The sequence below is a fragment of the Pleurodeles waltl genome, chromosome 9 (assembly GCF_031143425.1).
Source record: "Pleurodeles waltl isolate 20211129_DDA chromosome 9, aPleWal1.hap1.20221129, whole genome shotgun sequence".
Lineage (NCBI taxonomy): Eukaryota > Metazoa > Chordata > Amphibia > Caudata > Salamandridae > Pleurodeles > Pleurodeles waltl.
In genome coordinates, this window is record NC_090448.1 from 37,733,688 (window position 1) to 37,754,429 (window position 20,742).

A 20,742-nucleotide genomic window follows, 5' to 3' on the forward strand; every position below is an offset into this window, starting at 1 on the left:
TATCCCCACCCTCTGAAGAGTGTTTAAGATTTGAAGTGGGATCTTTGGTTTTACCCTTATCCCCATGCTTATCTTGAGATTTTTCACCATCTTTCTTCTTATTGCCATCTTTGTCACCCCCTGTATGAACTTTCCTGTTCACCCTTGTTCTGACCCATTTGTCTGCCTTCTTTCCCAATTCTTGGGGAGAGGTCAGATCAGAGTCTACCAGGTACTGGTGCAACAAATCAGACACACAATTATTAAGTATATGCTCTCTCAGGATTGTGTTATACAGGCTTTCATAATCAGTAACTTTACTGCCATGTAACCACCCCTCCAAGGCCTTCACTGCCTGGTCAATGAAATCAACCCAGTCTTGTGAAGACTCCTTTTTGGTCTCTCTGAACTTTATCCTGTACTGTTCAGTGGTTAAGCCATAACCATCCAGGAGTGCATTCTTAAGAACTTGGAAATTATTAGCATCATTTTCTTTTACAGTAAGGAGCCTATCCCTACCTTTTCCACTAAATGATAGCCATAGGATAGCAGCCCACTGCTTTTGAGGGACATCCTGTACAGCACAGGCCCTCTCAAGTGCAGCAAACCACTTGTTAATGTCATCCCCCTCCTTATAAGGGGGAACTATCTTGTGCAGATTCCTGGAATCATGCTCTTTTGCAGGATGACTATGGGGAATACTGCTGCTGCCACCATGGGTATCTAAACCCAACTTCTGTCTTTCCCTCTCTATTTCTAAAGACTGTCTATCCAAATCCAGCTGTTGCTTCTTGAGCTTCAGTCTGGTTTGTTCCACTCTCAATCTATTGAGCTCCCTTTCCAACAATCTGTCATCAGGGTGGGTGGGAGGGACATTTCTAGATACAGAGGTATGATGGGAATGAACAGAAGGAGACCTGTCCCTTACAGAGGGCACCCTAACAGCTTGGCTACCAGCATAATGTGAGAGCACACCATCAGTATGGTGTGATTCAACCTCTGTACCAACTATGCTAGACTGTCTAGTAATGGGCAGGCTGTGAAGTTTCTTTCCTGAACCTTTTCCTGGGGGAGTCCCTGGATCAGATTGAGAACCATTAGCTACTTTTTCTACAGATTGGGCACTTATGGCCTTATCCTGTACTCTAAGGATATTAATTAACAGTTCTAAGGAAGGATTCTTCCCTACACTCAAACCTCTCTCTATGCAGAGACTCCTTGCTCCTTTCCAGCTAAGGTGATCATATGCAAGTTTGGACAGTTCAACATTTTTTCCTGTGCCAGACATTTTTTTGAGAGAGTTAAAGTGATAGACAAAGAGAAAAAAGTTTTCAGAACTTTTTGGAAAGACAGAAAAACACTTTTTAAACTTTTAAGAACTTTTTGAAAGTTTAGAAGTACTTTTCAGCACTTAGAAAAGAGTGAAAAGAGGAAATGCAAAACTTTTTGGCTATGTGTATATACACTGACCTTGTTTTGTATATTTTTCTCTTATGAAAAGTACAATGACAAGAGTGGTAAGCAGTCTCAAGCACTTATCCCACCACTGCACAACCAATGTAGGAGGCTGGACTGGCTTGTAGTGAGTACCAAGGGGTACTTGCACCTTGCACCAGGCCCAGTTATCCCTTATTAGTGTATAGGGTGTCTAGCAGCTTAGGCTGATAGATAATGGTAGCTTAGCAGAGCAGCTTAGGCTGAACTAGGAGACGTGTGAAGCTACTACAGTACCACTTAGTGTCATATGCACAATGTCATAAGAAAACACAATACACAGTTATACTAAAAATAAAGGTACTTTATTTTTATGACAATATGCCAAAGTATCTTAGAGTGTACCCTCAGTGAGAGGATAGGAAATATACACAAGATATATATACACAATAGCAAAAATATGCAGTATAGTCTTAGAAAACAGTGCAAACAATGTATAGTTACAATAGGATGCAATGGGGAAACATAGGGATAGGGGCAACACAAACCATATACTCCAAAAGTGGAATGCGAACCACGAATGGACCCCAAACCTATGTGACCTTGTAGAGGGTCGCTGGGACTATTAGAAAATAGTGAGAGTTAGAAAAATAACCCTCCCCAAGACCCTGAAAAGTGAGTGCAAAGTACACTAAAGTTCCCCTAAGGACAAAATAGTCGTGTTAGAGGGAAAATGCAAGGAAGACACAAATCAGCAATGCAACAACGATGGATTCCTGACTGAGGGTACCTGTGGAACAAGGGGACCAAGTCCAAAAGTCACAAGCAACTCGGAGATGGGCAGATGCCCAAGAAATGCCAGCGGTTGGTGCAAAGAAGCTCTTACTAGGGTGAAGAACTGTGAATACTGCAGGAACGACAAGGGCTAGAGACTTCCCCTTTGGAGGATGGATCCCCCACGCCTTGGAGAGTCGGCCAGAAGTGTTTTCCCGCCGGATGGACGCCAACAAGCCTTGCTACACGCAAACCGTGCGTTTGGCGTTTTTGGACGCTGCTGGGGCCCAGGAGGGACCAGGAGGTCGCAAATTGGACCTGCAGAGAGAGGGGACGTCGAGCAAGACAAAGAGCCCTCACTGAAGCAGGTAGCACCCGGAGAAGTGCCAGAAACAGGCACTACGAGGATGCGTGAAACGGTGCTCGCCGAAGTTGCACAAAGGAGTCCCACGTCGCCGGAGACCAACTTAGAAAGTCGTGCAATGCAGGTTAGAGTGCCGTGGACCCAGGCTTGGCTGTGCACGAAGGATTTCCGCCGGAAGTGCACAGGGGCCGGAGTAGCTTGCAAAGTCGCGGTTCCCAGCAATGCAGCCCAGCGAGGTGAGGCAAGGACTTACCTCCACCAAACTTGGGCTGAAGAGTCACTGGACTGTGGGGGTCACTTGGACGGTGTCGCTGGATTCGAGGGACCTCGCTCGTCGTGCTGAGAGGAGACCCAAGGGACCGGTAATGCAGCTTTTTGGTGCCTGCGGTTGCAGGGGGAAGATTCCGTCGACCCACGGGAGATTTCTTCGGAGCTTCTGGTGCAGAGAGGAGGCAGACTACCCCCACAGCATGCACAAGCAGGAAAACAGTCGAGAGGGCGGCAGGATCAGCGTTACAGAGTTGCAGTAGTCGTCTTTGCTACTATGTTGCAGGTTTGCAGGCTTCCAGCGCGGTCAGCGGTCGATTCCTTATCAGAAGGTGAAGAGGGAGATGCAGAGGAACTCGGCTGAGCTCATGCATTCGTTATCTAAAGTTTCCCCAGAGACAGAGACCCTAAATAGCCAGAAAAGAGGGTTTGGCTACCTAGGAGAGAGGAGAGGCTACTAACACCTGAAGGAGCCTATCACAAGGAGTCTCTGACGTCACCTGGTGGCACTGGCCACTCAGAGCAGTCCAGTGTGCCAGCAGCACCTCTGTTTCCAAGATGGCAGAGGTCTGGAGCACACTGGAGGAGCTCTGGACACCTCCCAGGGGAGGTGCAGGTCAGGGGAGTGGTCACTCCCCTTTCCTTTGTCCAGTTTCGCGCCAGAGCAGGGGCTAAGGGGTCCCTGAACCAGTGTAGACTGGCTTATGCAGAATTGGGCACATCTGTGCCCAACAAAGCATTTCCAGAGGCTGGGGGAGGCTACTCCTCCCCTGCCTTCACACCATTTTCCAAAGGGAGAGGGTGTCACACCCTCTCTCAGAGGAAGTTCTTTGTTCTGCCATCCTGGGCCAGGCCTGGCTGGACCCCAGGAGGGCAGCTGCCTGTCTGAGGGGTTGGCAGCAGCAGCAGCTGCAGTGAAACCCCAGGAAGGGCAGTCTGGCAGTACCAGGGTCTGTGCTACAGACCACTGGGATCATGGAATTGTACCAAAAATGCCAGGATGGCATAGAGGGGGCAATTCCATGATCATAGACATGTTACATGGCCATATTCGGAGTTACCATGGTGAAGCTACATATAGGTAGTGACCTATATGTAGTGCACGCGTGTAATGGTGTCCCCGCACTCACAAAGTTCAGTGAATTGGCTCTGAACAATGTGGGGGCACCTTGGCTAGTGCCAGGGTGCCCTCACACTAAGTAACTTTGCACCTAACCTTTACCAGGTAAAGGTTAGACATATAGGTGACTTATAAGTTACTTAAGTGCAGTGTAAAATGGCTGTGAAATAACGTGGACGTTATTTCACTCAGGCTGCAGTGGCAGGCCTGTGTAAGAATTTTCAGAGCTCCCTATGGGTGGCAAAAGAGATGCTGCAGCCCATAGGGATCTCCTGGAACCCCAATACCCTGGGTACCTTAGTACCATATACTAGGGAATTATAAGGGTGTTCCAGTAAGCCAATGTAAATTGGTAAAAATGGTCACTAGCCTGTTAGTGACAATTTGAAAGTAATGAGAGAGCATAACCACTGAGGTTCTGGTTAGCAGAGCCTCAGTGAGACAGTTAGGCACCACACAGGGAACATATACATGCACACCTATGAGCACTGGGGCCCTGTGTGACAGGGTCCCAGTGACACATACATATAGGCCACAAACCTATGAGCACTGGGGTCCTGACCAGCAGGATCCCAGTGACACATAACAAACATACTGAAACCATAGTGTTTTCACTATGAGCACTGAGGCCTGGCTATCAGGATCCCAGTGAGACAGTGAAAACAGTGACAAACACCCTGACATACACTCACAAACAGGCCAAAAGTGGGGGTAACAAGGCTAGAAAGAGGCTACCTTCTCACACCTCCCCGTCCTCATGTACCGCCTTACCCTCCCCGTCCTCATGTACCGCCTTACCCTCCCCGTCCTCACGTACTTCCTTACCCTCCCCGTCCTCACATACTGCCTTACCCTCCCCGTCCTCACATACCGCCTTACCCTCCCCGTCCTCACGTACCTCCTTACCCTCCCCGTCCTCCCTTACCGCCTTACCCTTCTTGTCCTCCCTTACCCCCTTACCCTCCTTGTCCTCGCGTACCTCCTTGCCCTCCCCGTCCTCACGTACCTCCTTACCCTCCCTGTCCTCACATACCTCCTTAGCCCTCCCGTCCTCCCTTACCGCCTTACCCTCCCCGTCCTCACGTACCACCTTACTCTCCCTGTCCTCACGTACTGCCCTACCATCTCCGTCCTCACGTACCTCCTTTCCCTCCCCGTCCTTCCTTACCCTCCCCATCCTCACGTACCTCCTTACCCTCCCCATCCTCTTGTACCACCTTACCCTCCCTGTCCTCACGTACTGCCTTACCCTCCCCGTCCTCATGTACCGCCTTACCCTCCCTGTCCTCACGTACCTCCTTACACTCCCTGTCCTCACGTACCTCCTTACCCTCTGTGTCCTCGCGTACCGCCTTACCCTCCCCATCCTCACGTACCGCCTTACCCTACCCGTCCTCACGTACCCCCTTACTCTCCCCGTCCTCACGTACCCCCGTACTCTCCCTGTCCTCACGTACCCCCGTACTCTCCCTGTCCTCACTTAGCCCCTTACCCTCCCTGTCCTCCCTTACCGCCTTACCCTTCTCTTCCTCACTTACCCCTTTACCCTCCTCATCCTCATGTACCTCCTTACCCTCCCCGTCCTCATATACCACCTTACCCTCCCCGTCCTCATGTACCGCCTTACCCTCCCCGTCCTCACGTACTGCCTTACCCTCCCCGTCCTCACGTACTGCCTTACCCTCCCCGTCCTCACGTACTGCCTTACCCTCCCCGTCCTCACGTACCGCCTTACCCTCCCCATCCTCACGTACCTCCTTACCCTTCCCGTCCTCCCTTACCGCCTTACCCTTCTTGTCCTCCCTTACCCTCCTTGTCCTCACGTACCTCCTTGCCCTCCCCGTCCTCGCGTACCTCCTTACCCTCCCTGTCCTCACATACCTCCTTAGCCCTCCTGTCCTCCCTTACCGCCTTTCCCTCCCCGTCCTCACGTACCACCTTACTCTCCCTGTCCTCACGTACTGCCCTACCATCTCCGTCCTCGCGTACCTCCTTTCCCTCCCCATCCTTCCTTACCCTCCTCATCCTCACCCTCCTCATCCTCACGTACCTCCTTACCCTCCCCATCCTCTCGTACCGCCTTACCCTCCCCGTCCTCACGTACTGCCTAAACCTCCCCGTCCTCTCGTACTGCCTTACCCTCCCTGTCCTCACGTACCTCCTTACACTCCCTGTCCTCACGTACCTCCTTACCCTCTGTGTCCTCGCGTACCGCCTTACCCTCCCCATCCTCACGTACCGCCTTACCCTACCCGTCCTCACGTACCCCCTTACTCTCCCCGTCCTCACGTACCCCCTTACTCTCCCTGTCCTCACTTAGCCCCTTACCCTCCCTGTCCTCCCTTACCGCCTTACCCTTCTCCTCCTCACTTACCCATTTACCCTCCTCATCCTCATGTACCTCCTTACCCTCCCCGTCCTCCTATACCACCTTACCCTCCCCGTCCTCATGTACCGCCTTACCCTCCCCGTCCTCACGTACTGCCTTACCCTCCCCGTCCTCACGTACTGCCTTACCCTCCCCGTCCTCACGTACTGCCTTACCCTCCCCGTCCTCACATACCGCCTTACCCTCCCCATCCTCACGTACCTCCTTACCCTCCCCGTCCTCCCTTACCGCCTTACCCTTCTTGTCCTCCCTTACCCTCCTTGTCCTCACGTACCTCCTTGCCCTTCCCGTCCTCGCGTACCTCCTTACCCTCCCTGTCCTCACATACCTCCTTAGCCCTCCTGTCCTCCCTTACCGCCTTTCCCTCCCCGTCCTCACGTACCACCTTACTCTCCCTGTCCTCACGTACTGCCCTACCATCTCCGTCCTCGCGTACCTCCTTTCCCTCCCCATCCTTCCTTACCCTCCTCATCCTCACCCTCCTCATCCTCACATACCTCCTTACCCTCCCCATCCTCTCGTACCGCCTTACCCTCCCCGTCCTCACGTACTGCCTAAACCTCCCCGTCCTCTCGTACTGCCTTACCCTCCCTGTCCTCACGTACCTCCTTACCCTCCCCGTCCTTACATACTGCCTTACCCTCCCCGTCCTCACGTACCTCCCCGTCCTCACGTACCTCCTTACCCTCCCCGTCCTCCCTTACCGCCTTACCCTTCTTGTCCTCCCTTACCGCCTTACCCTTCTTGTCCTCCCTTACCCCCTTACCCTCCTTGTCCTCGCGTACCTCCTTGCCCTCCCCGTCCTCACGTACCTCCTTACCCTCCCTGTCCTCACATACCTCCTTAGCCCTCCCGTCCTCCCTACCGCCTTACCCTCCCTGTCCTCACGTACCACCTTACTCTTCCTGTCCTCACGTACCCCCTTACCCTTTCCATCCTCACGTAACCTGTTACCCTCCTCGTCCTCACGTACCCCTCTGGCTAATATGTCCTCACGTACCCCCGTACCCTTCCCATCCTCACATAGCCTGTTACCCTCCTCGTCCTCACGTACCCTCTTACCCTCCCCATCCTCAGGTACCCCCTTACCCTCCCCGGCCTCACATATCCCCTTAATCCCTCCATCCTCACACACCCCTTTAATCCCTCTGTCCTCAGGTACCGCCTAAACCCATCTTTCTTTGCATACCCTCTTACCCTCCCCGTCCTTGCGTTCCCCCTTTCCTTCCCCGCATACCCCCTTCCCCTCTGTCCTCTCGTACCCCCTTCCCCTCTGTCCTCTCGTACCCCCTTCCCCTCTGTCCTCTCGTACCCCCTTCCCCTCTGTCCTCTCGTACCCCCTTCCCCTCTGTCCTCTCGTACCCCCTTCCCCTCTGTCCTCTCGTACCCCCTTCCCCTCTGTCCTCTCGTACCCCCTTCCCCTCTCAGTCCTCTCGTACCCCCTTCCCCTCTCAGTCCTCTCGTACCCCCTTCCCCTCTCAGTCCTCTTGTACCCCCTTCCCCTCTTTGTTCTCATGTACCCCTTACCCTTTTTATCCTCATGTACCTTCACTCACGTACCCCCTAACCCTCTTTGACCTCATGTACCCTCTTACCCCCAGTCCTAATGTACCCTCTGTCCTCACGTACCCCCTTACCCTCCCTGTCCTCACGTACCCCCTTACCCTCCCTGTCCTCACGTACCCCCTTACCCTCTGTTCTCACGTACCCCCTTACTCTCCCTGTCCTCACCCCCTTACCCTCCCTATCCTCACCTCCTTACCCTCCCCGTCCTCACGTACCCCCTTGTACTCACCCCTTACCCTCCATCTTCACGTACGCTCCCTGTCCTCACATGCCTCCTTACCCTCTCCTATCTCATGTACCCTCTTACACCTTGTCCTCACTTATTCCCTTATCCTCCCCGTCCTTATGTGCCCCCTTAACCTGCCCTCCCGTACCCCTTACCCCCTCTGTTCTCACGTACCCCTTACCCCCTCTGTTCTCATGTACCCCTTACCCTCTCTGTCCTCAGACACCCCCCTCTCCATCCTCAATTACCCCGTTACCTACCCCATCCTTACTTATCCCGTTGTCCACCAGGTCCTCACGTACCCCCTCTCCGCCTCCGTCCTCACGTACCCCTATACCCTCCGTTTTCACTTACCCCCTCATCCTCCATCAGACAGGATGCCCTCCACGGGGCGGGGCTTTGATTCTCCGAGAGCAGGGGCTGTGGTGACGGCTGCCCCTCTGCCTTCCTCGGACCCCCGAGGGGGCGGTGTGGGCAGACCAGGGGGGGGGGGGCACTGGTTTCCTTGCTTAGGACAGAAGAATCGAATAAACAAATAATTGATCCTCGGGGAGCAGGGGGTTATCTAAGCACACAGCGCGGGAGGAGAGCAGGGCCTGGAGCCTGGTCTGTGCCTCCGTCTTATGTTAGACAAAAAACAAGGCTCGGCGAACCGCATCTTATCAAGGAAGAGCCCTCGAGTGCTGCGGATTACCCGCTCCCACCAGCGCCCGATTAATTCAGTAGCCCTCTGGGCCAGTGCATGTGTATGTTGTCTTTTCAACTGGGCTTTTTTTTCATTATTTGCAGTCACTTCACTATGCAACTTTCACGTGCAGGGATGAGCATTAGATAGCAAATATTTGTTTTGTGTAAAATTGTGTACATTGTTTTGAAGAGATTTAACGGAAACTTTGCAAATCGCAACTGTACGAAATGTGGCTTGGCAATGTTTGACTTTTTTTGCATGCAGGGATGCTCTGTGGGAAACAAGTAGAAAAATAAAAATATGCATACGTCTGCACTGGGTTAACACCACAAACATATATATATATAATAAGTATTTTGCTGCTAAGTGGGCGGTGTCTTGTTTGGGATTCTCTCACTCACAGGAAAGGGTTTTAGTGAGCACAGGTCACTGAGGGAGGGTCTCACGGCGGGGCTCCAGGAATCAATGCTGGAATTAAAATTCAGCAGGGAGGCCCTAGCAGGTTCATACAGGGGGTTGAGAAGCCCCACCCCCGGCCCCCACTCTGGCGCTTCTTTCGCATGCGTGCCTCAGTGCAGGGGCCAGAAAGGTGACATGTTTTCAATGTATTATTGATTTTTAAAGCACTTGTATAGAATGATGAGTGCGTTTTGAAGGAAGAACTTGCATGTGATGCAACCCATTTGAAACGGACCTTAAGACTTATCATTTATAAAGATATGTATAACCCTGTGTTCGATGGCATCTGTCGCTGTAGATACACATGTTGTGCATAGCCCGCCATCTGGTGTTGGGTCGGAGTGTTACAAGTTGTTTTTCTTCGAAGAAGTCTTTCGAGTCACGGGACCGAGGGACTCCTCCTCTTTGTCTCCATTGCGCATGGGCGTCGACTCCATCTTCGATTGTTTTCTTTCCGCCATCGGGTTCGGACGTGTTCCTTTCGCTCCGGGTTTCGGAACGGAAAGTTAGCTAAATATCGGAAAAATTAAGTCGGTATTGTTGCGTTCGGGATCGGCTTAGTTAGAATCGACACCGAATCGAAGAGTGAAGAGCTCCGGTACCCTTTGGGGTAGTTTTCGATCCCCCTTCGGGGCCTGGTCAGCCCGACCGCGTGTAAAACAACGCTGATGGAACGGACCCCGTTCCGTTTCTGTCCTAAATGCCACAACAAATACCCGTATACAGACCAACATTTGGTCTGTAACCTGTGCATGTCGCCTGAGCACAGTGAAGAGACTTGCGAGGCCTGTCGTGCGTTCCGGTCCCAAAAAACACTCCGTGACCGTCGAGCCAGAAGACTGCAGATGGCGTCCACGCCGACAGCTCACCGAGAGTTCGAGGAACAAGAGGAAGAAGAAACCTTCTCGATCAATGATTTGGACTCCGAAGAATTCGACGACCAAAAAACTGTGAGTAAGACGTCGAAGCCAGCACACAAGAAAAGTGACAAGGCCCAGGGGACGCCACTGCCACCAGACCATGGCTCGACCCATAAATTCGGTGACCGACCATCGGCACCGAAAAAGGCCGAAATGGTGCCGAGATCGTCCGACTCCGGTCGAGACACCGGCGCACAGCCTTCTCGGGACCGAGAAAGTGCTGCTGAAAAACATCGACGCCGAGATATCGGAGCCGAAACTGCTCGACGCAGAGACAGCGGCACCGAGGAAGATCGACGCCGAGAGGGTTTGACTCCGAAAAAGAAGAAGGTCACTTCGGAGCCGAAAAAGAGTACAGACAGGGTTTCGGTGCAAAAACAACCCGCAACCGACCCACCTACCGGTTCCTATTCAGAGGAGCAATCACTGTCCTCTCAGATGCGAAAGCATAGATTTGAGGAAGAGTTGCAATCCACCGAAGTGGACCACACTCAGAAACGTATTTTTATACAGGAAGGAACAGGGAAAATAAGCACCCTTCCCCCTATTAGGAGAAAAAGGAGACTGGAGTTTCAATCAGACCAAGCACCACAAACAAAAATGGTGAAAAAGTTAACTCGGCCACCCTCTCAAAAGGTAACTCCGCCACCCTCTCCTCCACCTGTAACTAACGTTTCACCGGCACAAACTCCATCACATTCCCCGGCTCACACCACCATGAGCCAAGGTGATCAGGACCAAGACGCTTGGGACTTATACGACGCCCCAGTGTCGGACAACAGTCCAGAGGCGTACCCTACAAAGCCCTCGCCACCGGAAGATAGCACAGCATACTCACAAGTGGTGGCTAGGGCAGCAGAGTTCCACAACGTGTCCCTACACTCGGAACCAGTCGAGGATGACTTCTTATTCAACACCCTCTCCTCCACCCATAGCTCCTACCAAAGCCTGCCTATGCTCCCAGGAATGCTTCGGCACGCAAAGGAAATCTTCAAGGAGCCGGTCAAGAGTAGAGCAATAACAGCAAGAGTGGAAAAGAAATATAAAGCACCTCCCACAGACCCTGTTTTCATCAGCTCACAGCTGCCACCAGATTCCGTCGTAGTAGGAGCAGCTCGCAAGAGAGCCAACTCCCACACATCTGGGGATGCACCGCCCCCAGATAAAGAGAGCCGCAAGTTCGATGCAGCCGGAAAGAGAGTCGCAGTACAAGCTGCAAACCAGTGGCGCATCGCTAACTCTCAAGCACTACTTGCGCGCTATGACAGAGCCCATTGGGACGAGATGCAACACCTCATTGAGCATCTACCCAAAGAGCTACAAAAGAGGGCGAAACAGGTGGTTGAGGAAGGACAGAACATATCTAATAATCAGATACGCTCCTCTATGGATGCAGCGGACACAGCTGCAAGAACAATTAACACATCTGTGACTATCAGAAGGCACGCATGGCTACGAACGTCTGGTTTTAAACCAGAGATTCAGCAGGCAGTGCTCAATATGCCATTCAATGAGAAACAACTGTTCGGACCAGAAGTGGACACGGCGATTGAAAAACTCAAAAAGGACACTGACACTGCTAAAGCCATGGGCGCACTCTACTCCCCGCAGAGCAGAGGCACTTACAGCACCTTCCGCAAAACATCCTTTCGAGGGGGGTTTCGGGGTCAAGCCACACAAGCCAGCACCTCACAGGCCACACCGTCCAGCTACCAGGGACAGTACCAAAGGGGAGGCTTTCGGGGCCAATACAGAGGACAATTCCCTAGGAATAGGGGAAAATTTCAAAGCCCCAAAACCCCAACAAACAAACAGTGACTCACATGTCACTCACCCCCTCCACACAACACCAGTGGGGGGAAGAATAGGTCAGTATTACCAAGCATGGGAGGAAATAACTACAGACACTTGGGTCTTAGCAATTATCCAACATGGTTATTGCATAGAATTTCTGCAAATCCCTCCAAACATACCACCAAAAGCACAGAATCTATCAAAACAACATTCAGACCTTCTGGAAATAGAAGTTCAAGTATTATTGCAAAAGAACGCAATAGAACTAGTACCAAACACACAAACAAACACAGGAGTTTATTCCCTGTACTTCCTAATACCAAAAAAGGACAAAACACTGAGACCAATCCTAGACCTCAGAACACTAAACACCTACATCAAATCAGAGCACTTTCACATGGTCACGCTACAAGAGGTGTTACCATTGCTAAAGCAACAGGACTACATGACAACCTTAGATCTCAAAGACGCGTATTTCCACATACCAATACATCCGTCGCACAGGAAATACCTAAGGTTCGTATTCAAGGGAATACATTACCAATTCAAAGTATTGCCCTTCGGTTTAACAACTGCACCAAGAGTCTTCACAAAGTGCCTAGCAGTAGTGGCTGCACACATCAGAAGGCAGCAAATACACGTATTCCCGTATCTAGACGACTGGCTAATCAAGACCGACTCACTGACAAGGTGCTCGCACCACACAGATCAAGTCATGCAAACCCTCTACAAACTCGGTTTCACCATCAACTATGCAAAATCACACATTCTGCTGTGCAAGGTACAACAATACCTAGGTGCCACAATAGATACAACAAAGGGAATAGCCACTCCAAGTCCACAAAGGGTTCAAAATTTCCAAAAGATTATACAACGCATGTATCCAACACAAAAAATACAAGCGAAGATGATATTACAACTACTAGGCATGATGTCCTCATGCATAGCCATTGTCCCACACACAAGGTTGCACATGCGGCCCTTACAACAGTGCCTAGCATCACAATGGTCTCAAGCACAGGGTCAGCTTCTAGATCTGGTGTTGATAGACCGCCTAACATACCTCTCGCTTCTACAGGGAGTGCAGAATTATTAGGCAAATGAGTATTTTGACCACATCATCCTCTTTATGCATGTTGTCTTACTCCAAGCTGTATAGGCTCGAAAGCCTACTACCAATTAAGCATATTAGGTGATGTGCATCTCTGTAATGAGAAGGGGTGTGGTCTAATGACATCAACACCCTATATCAGGTGTGCATAATTATTAGGCAACTTCCTTTCCTTTGGCAAAATGGGTCAAAAGAAGGACTTGACAGGCTCAGAAAAGTCAAAAATAGTGAGATATCTTGCAGAGGGATGCAGCACTCTTAAAATTGCAAAGCTTCTGAAGCGTGATCATCGAACAATCAAGCGTTTCATTCAAAATAGTCAACAGGGTCGCAAGAAGCGTGTGGAAAAACCAAGGCGCAAAATAACTGCCCATGAACTGAGAAAAGTCAAGCGTGCAGCTGCCACGATGCCACTTGCCACCAGTTTGGCCATATTTCAGAGCTGCAACATCACTGGAGTGCCCAAAAGCACAAGGTGTGCAATACTCAGAGACATGGCCAAGGTAAGAAAGGCTGAAAGACGACCACCACTGAACAAGACACACAAGCTGAAACGTCAAGACTTGGCCAAGAAATATCTCAAGACTGATTTTTCTAAGGTTTTATGGACTGATGAAATGAGAGTGAGTCTTGATGGGCCAGATGGATGGGCCCGTGGCTGGATTGGTAAAGGGCAGAGAGCTCCAGTCCGACTCAGACGCCAGCAAGGTGGAGGTGGAGTACTGGTTTGGGCTGGTATAATCAAAGATGAGCTTGTGGGGCCTTTTCGGGTTGAGGATGGAGTCAAGCTCAACTCCCAGTCCTACTGCCAGTTCCTGGAAGACACCTTCTTCAAGCAGTGGTACAGGAAGAAGTCTGCATCCTTCAAGAAAAACATGATTTTCATGCAGGACAATGCTCCATCACACGCGTCCAAGTACTCCACAGCGTGGCTGGCAAAAAAGGGTATAAAAGAAGGAAATCTAATGACATGGCCTCCTTGTTCACCTGATCTTAACCCCATTGAGAACCTGTGGTCCATCATCAAATGTGAGATTTACAAGGAGGGAAAACAGTACACCTCTCTGAACAGTGTCTGGGAGGCTGTGGTTGCTGCTGCACGCAATGTTGATGGTGAACAGATCAAAACACTGACAGAATCCATGGATGGCAGGCTTTTGAGTGTCCTTGCAAAGAAAGGTGGCTATATTGGTCACTGATTTGTTTATGTTTTGTTTTTGAATGTCAGAATTGTATATTTGTGAATGTTGAGATGTTATATTGGTTTCACTGGTAATAATAAATAATTGAAATGGGTATATATTTTTTTTTGTTAAGTTGCCTAATAATTGTGCACAGTAATAGTCACCTGCACACACAGATATCCCCCTAACATAGCTAAAACTAAAAACAAACTAAAAACTACTTCCAAAAATATTCAGCTTTGATATTAATGAGTTTTTTGGGTTCATTGAGAACATGGTTGTTGTTCAATAATAAAATTAATCCTCAAAAATACAACTTGCCTAATAATTCTGCACTCCCTGTATGGTGGAACAACATAAATTTAAACAAAGGGCGGCCTTTCCAAGACCCAGTGCCACAATACGTGATAACAACAGATGCTTCCATGACAGGGTGGGGAGCACACCTCAGTCACCACAGCATACAAGGACAATGGGACGTACATCAAAGAAAGCTGCATATAAATCACCTCGAACTACTAGCAGTTTTCCAAGCATTAAAAGCATTTCAACCACTCATAACTCACAAATACATTCTTGTCAAAACAGACAACATGACAACAATGTATTATCTAAACAAACAGGGGGGGACACACTCGACACAGCTGTGCCTGCTGGCACAAAAAATATGGCAATGGGCAATTCACAACCACATTCGCCTAATAGCACAGTTTATTCCAGGGATCCAGAATCAGCTTGCAGACAATCTCTCTCGAGATCACCAACAGGTCCACGAGTGGGAAATTCACCCCCAAATTCTAAACACTTACTTCAAACGTTAGGGAACACCTCAAATAGACTTATTTGCAACGAAGGAGAACGCAAAATGCCAAAACTTCGCATACAGATACCCACACAGGCAGTCTCAAGGCAATGCCCTATGGATGAACTGGTCAGGGATATTTGCGTACACTTTTCCCCCTCTCCCTCTCCTTCCATATCTAGTAAACAAATTGAGTCAAAACAAACTCAAACTCATACTGATAGCACCAACGTGGGCAAGGCAACCATGGTACACAACACTGCTAGACCTATCAGTAGTACCCCACGTCAAGTTGCCCAACTGGCCAGATCTGTTAACGCAACACAACCAACAGATCAGGCATCCAAACCCAGCATCGCTGAATCTAGCAATCTGGCTCCTGAAATCCTAGAATTCGGACACTTAAACCTCACACAAGAATGTATGGAAGTCATAAAGCAAGCCAGAAGACCATCCACTAGACACTGCTATGCAAGCAAATGGAAAAGATTTGTTTGCTATTGCCATCATAATCAAATTCAACCATTACACGCATCTCCAAAAGATGTAGTGGGTTACTTACTACACTTACAAAAAACGAACCTGGCCTTCTCTTCCATTAAGATACACCTAGCAGCAATATCTGCATACCTGCAGATTACCCATTCAACTTCACTATTTAGGATACCTGTCATTAAAGCATTTATGGAAGGCCTCAAAAGAATTATACCACCAAGGACACCACCCGTTCCTTCATGGAACCTTAACATCGTCTTAACCAGACTCATGGGTCCACCCTTTGAACCTATGCACTCTTGCGAAATACAATTCCTAACCTGGAAAGTTGCATTTCTCATCGCCATCACATCTCTAAGAAGAGTAAGTGAAATTCAGGCGTTTACAATACAAGAACCTTTTATCCAACTACACAAAAATAAAGTAGTCCTAAGGACCAATCCTAAATTTTTGCCAAAGGTTATTTCACCGTTCCACCTAAATCAAACGGTAGAGCTACCAGTGTTCTTCCCACAGCCAGATTCCATAGCTGAAAGGGCACTACATACATTAGACGTCAAAAGAGCACTAATGTACTACATCGACAGAACTAAAAACATCAGGAAAACTAAACAACTGTTTATTGCATTTCAAAAACCTCACGCAGGAAACCCAATCTCGAAACAGGGTATAGCCAGATGGATAGTTAAGTGCATCCAAATCTGCTACCTTAAAGCAAAAGACAACTGCCCATTACACCAAGGGCACACTCAACCAGAAAGAAAGGCGCTACCATGGCCTTCCTAGGGAATATTCCAATGCACGAAATATGTAAGGCAGCCACATGGTCTACGCCTCACACATTTACCAAGCACTACTGTGTAGACGTGTTATCCGCACAGCAAGCCACAGTAGGTCAAGCCGTACTAAGAACCTTATTTCAGACTACTTCCACTCCTACAGGCTGAGCCACCGCTTTTGGGGAGATAACTGCTTACTAGTCTATGCAAAACATGCGTATCTACAGCGACAGATGCCATCGAACTGAAAATGTCACTTACCCAGTGTACATCTGTTCGTGGCATCAGTCGCTGAAGATTCACATGTGCCCACCCACCTCCCCGGGAGCCTGTAGCCGTTTGGAAGTTAGCTTCAACTTTGTACATTTGTAAATATATTCAATCTTAGTTAGGTACATACTTATTCACTCCATTGCATGGGCACTATTACTAACAAACAACTCCTACCTCACCCTCTGCGGGGAAAACAATCGAAGATGGAGTCGACGCCCATGCGCAATGGAGACAAAGAGGAGGAGTCCCTCGGTCCCGTGACTCGAAAGACTTCTTCGAAGAAAAACAACTTGTAACACTCCGACCCAACACCAGATGGCGGGCTATGCACAACATGTGAATCTTCAGCGACTGGTGCCACGAACAGATGTACACTGGGTAAGTGACATTTTCATTTTGATTTAAAGGCTGTTTTTAAGAGCAGTCAGAACTTGGGATGTGGCCGCTGAATCATCAGAAGTAATTTACACCCACCCGGGAGACCTCTCAGCAGTTGATTGTGGATGCCACCCTCTGGCCATGGGTAGCTGTAGAATGTCGTCGGTCATCTAGGAGGGACGGGGACCCTCTGACCCTAAGGCCGTGGGTTCTTCGGCTGGGCGACGCAAACTCAGCAAAAGCAAAATAAATTTGCTGCAACCTTATGTTGGTGACACAATGATGTCACACCACTGGGTGCGCAGAGCTACACTTCTGGGTTTGTGGGAAGGGGCGCGAGAACCCTGGACCCAGTCTGGTTACCTGATGTCAGCGGGCAGGGAGAAACACCCCCTTTCAGGTGATGCCACCTTTCCACCTGAGCCCCACTTCCAGCCCTCGGATCTTAAGCCCTCAGATCTCTGACACCACTCCCCACCTCTTCCCCCTCTCAAATCCTAGGTTCAATGTTGCCACTTCCCACCTCATCCATGTGTTAAGGCTTTAAATGTCTTATGCACCTCCCACCTGATTTTACCTGTCGATGCCTCGCTTCTGTGGTACCCATGCACACCTGATTCTGCCTCAAGCGCCCCCAGATCTCTGATACCACTCCCCACCTCTTCCCCCCCTCTCAAATCCTAGGTTCAATGTTTCCACTTCCCCCCTCATCCTTGTGTTAAGGCTTTAAATGTCTGATGCACCTCCCACCTGATTTTACCTGTCGATGCCTCGCTTCTGTGGTACCAACACACACCTGATTCTGCCTCAAGCGCCCCCAGATCTCTGATACCACTCCCCAACACTTCCCCCCTCTCAGATCCTAGGTTCAATGTTGCCACTTCCCACCTCATCCATGTGTTAAGGCTTTAAATGTCTGATGCACTTCCCACCTGATTTTACCTGTCGATGCCTCGCTTCTGTGGTACCCATGCACACCTGATTCCGCCTCAAGTGCCCCCAGATCTCTGATACCACTCCCCACCTCTTCCCCCCTCTCAAATCCTAGGTTCAATGTTGCCACTTCCCACCTCATCCATGTGTTAAGGCTTTAAATGTCTGATGCACCTCCCACCTGATTTTACCTGTCGATGCCTCGCTTCTGTGGTACCCATGCACACCTGATTCCGCCTCAAGCCGCTCCAGATCTTGGATACCGTTCCCCACCTGAATCTCCTATCAGGTCCTAAGTTTGTTGCTACTACATCCCACCTCACCCCTGTGTTAAGGCTTTCTGGTGCACCTTTCACCTGATTTCTCCTGTATAGTCCTCACTTCTGTGGTACCAACTAGCACCTGATTCCGCCTCAAGCCATCGGATCTCGGATACCACCTGATCCACCTTCAAGTTCTGTGATCTCTAATACCAACTCCCACCTGATTCTTCCTGTCCTCCTTCAAGCCCTTGGGTCTCTGATACCATCTCCAACCGGATCGCCCCCACCCCATTTCCCCCAAAGCACTCCCATAGGTGATGTTCTTTCTCACCCGGGTCTGCCTTCAAGCTTCTGGTCTTCTGATACCACCTCCAAGCACTCAGTTCTGTAGTACAACTCCCACCTCATTCCCTGTCAAGCCCTCGCTTATTTCACCATATAGCACTGTTGCTGGTGGACTGAGGGCTGGTAGTGACTCTCAACATCACACTGTCACTGCAGACTCTTGTGCTGCACTGATGAGGTCTTGTTCGTACCCTATTAAGCCTGGCGTGCTCTACCTGTGGGGAAACCTCAAGTGCTTGGATGCCATCTTTGTAGCAGTAATCATTAACACCTTCACAATTATGGTGATGATGATGGTGGATGCTCACTTCCCAGTGTTCTCTGCACTTCTTTGGTGCAGATGTCTCTATCACCCATCTCAGCGGCTGATCTCCAGGGTTTAGACGACCCAAACGACTTAACCGAGCTCCTAAACAGCTGAGGGCAGGTCACATGGTCTGTGTTCTCAAGGGTTCTTGGTGGGTGCCCACGTGTCATAGTCTTGAAATACCCCCTGCCCTGTCCACCGTGCTGTTCACAACCCCAGACCAAGTTACCCCAAGGATGCACAGGTAATTTGTCATGGCCAGATGATTGCTTTCCGAATATGTTCTCCTCCTTTGCAAACCAAGTTCCAAGATCTCTAGACCGAGCAGAACCTTGCATTGTGGTTGTCATTTTTCAGCTGTGTACAGCGACACACTGATGTCATATAGTGCAGGGAACTCTTATGCCTTAGAGTTCTGAGTGTGGCAGTAATTGGTGTCCTGTTGGCTGGATGTTGGTGGTGCTATGTTCTGACTTCTGTGCTAGTAGAAAGTCTGCAGGAGAAAGAAGATCAGACCCCCTAACACCTTCTCTAGCTCATGGTGATAACATAGAGCAGTATTCCCTGTGGTTTGAGGGCAGGAGAGGAGCACAGATGGTGTTAGTAAAGCACCCCTTCAAAAACAAGGTAATGGATGGAAAGCTTGAAGTAGCTCAGGCACTGGCGATTGCTTGGAGCTGCATCCCAATCCATCGTTTTTTTGCCCACCATGCCACCCCAGTTTGGACCCAACCATATGCAAATCACACTTGACCCTGCTCCTCATGGCATCAGTCCAGCAATAATTGCCAAGCCGGGTCCTTCCTGAACCGGAGCACAGGCAACGCAGGACTGTTTTCACCCTAGTTAGGGCTCTTCAGCCAAGTATCACTTGGTTCCAATGGTACAGTGAGCCCAGGACCAACCTTTGGGCATACTAGAGCTGCAAATGCAAAAACAACAAGGTGATGGATGGAATGCTTGAATTAATCTCAGCCACTGGCGATCGCTTGGGGGTTCATCCCAATCCATTGTTTTTTTGCCCACCATGCCACCTCAGTTTGGACCCAGCCATATGCAAATTAGTCTTGACCCTGCTGCAGCTAGGGCAGGTCCTTCCTGAGCTGAAACACATGCAACCTAGGGCTGGTTTCGCCGTGGTCTTCCGCCATGTGAAGCACCTCTTTCCCATGTATTCATGTTGTCAGATCCCATTGTCTACTGAATGCTTATCTTGCTGTTGTCCAAGGGAGGTTACATAGCTTTCCACAAAACCACAACTGCTTGTTTTACTTGCTTTAGTAATGGCAATTGACTCCAAGTTCCACTTGCACCTTGTTTCAGTAGTGATCGTGGTAATGCAGTTTGTACTTTTTTACACCTTTCTTCTAGTTCCCGAAAACAATGTGATCATGACGACGTTAAGCAAGCGCTCCAACGTGAAGGTCTTTACGGAGAAGGTGCTACTGCTTCTGAACCGGGCAGGTGGGTCCCTCTCTGTAAGCTTGTTCGTGCTGGTCAGCAACAAGTGTGGAGCAAAGTCTTAGCAAACCACTGCGAAGTTCTAATCTCTTAACGTACAATCTGACCACTTACTGATTGGTCCGGCGACTCACATCAAATGTTCAGAAGAGTCCAAGGAAGGAGTAGTCAACACAGTGGTCCAGGACACAGGTGAGGGGTGCGGTAGGTAGATGTGGCCGAAGAATAAAGGAGTGTTTAAGAGGGAAACTGAATAGTCCAGGTGTTTTAGTAATACGTAGAAGAACATATAGCAGCCACAGGTTCTTATCCAGGCACTTTAGAGATGTTGGATGTTTTATCCTACATGGGCATAAAAAAACACTGCGCTCAATTTGTAAGTGGGGTTACTGTGGAGTTGAAGACGTCCCATCATTTGTTTTTAGGCATGG

The 20,742-nt window shown here is 49.7% G+C and overlaps 1 protein-coding gene across 2 annotated transcripts in view; it reads left to right on the forward strand.

Moving 5' to 3' along the window:
- The window catches only part of NCKIPSD (NCK interacting protein with SH3 domain), a 328,023-nt gene that overhangs the window by 290,892 nt on the left and 16,389 nt on the right, over positions 1-20,742 (forward strand). For both annotated transcript variants that reach the window (XM_069206217.1, XM_069206218.1), the window contains exon 11: positions 20,222-20,314. In XM_069206217.1, the coding sequence (XP_069062318.1) occupies positions 20,222-20,314 (93 nt within the window). The remainder of the gene's footprint in view (positions 1-20,221; positions 20,315-20,742) is intronic.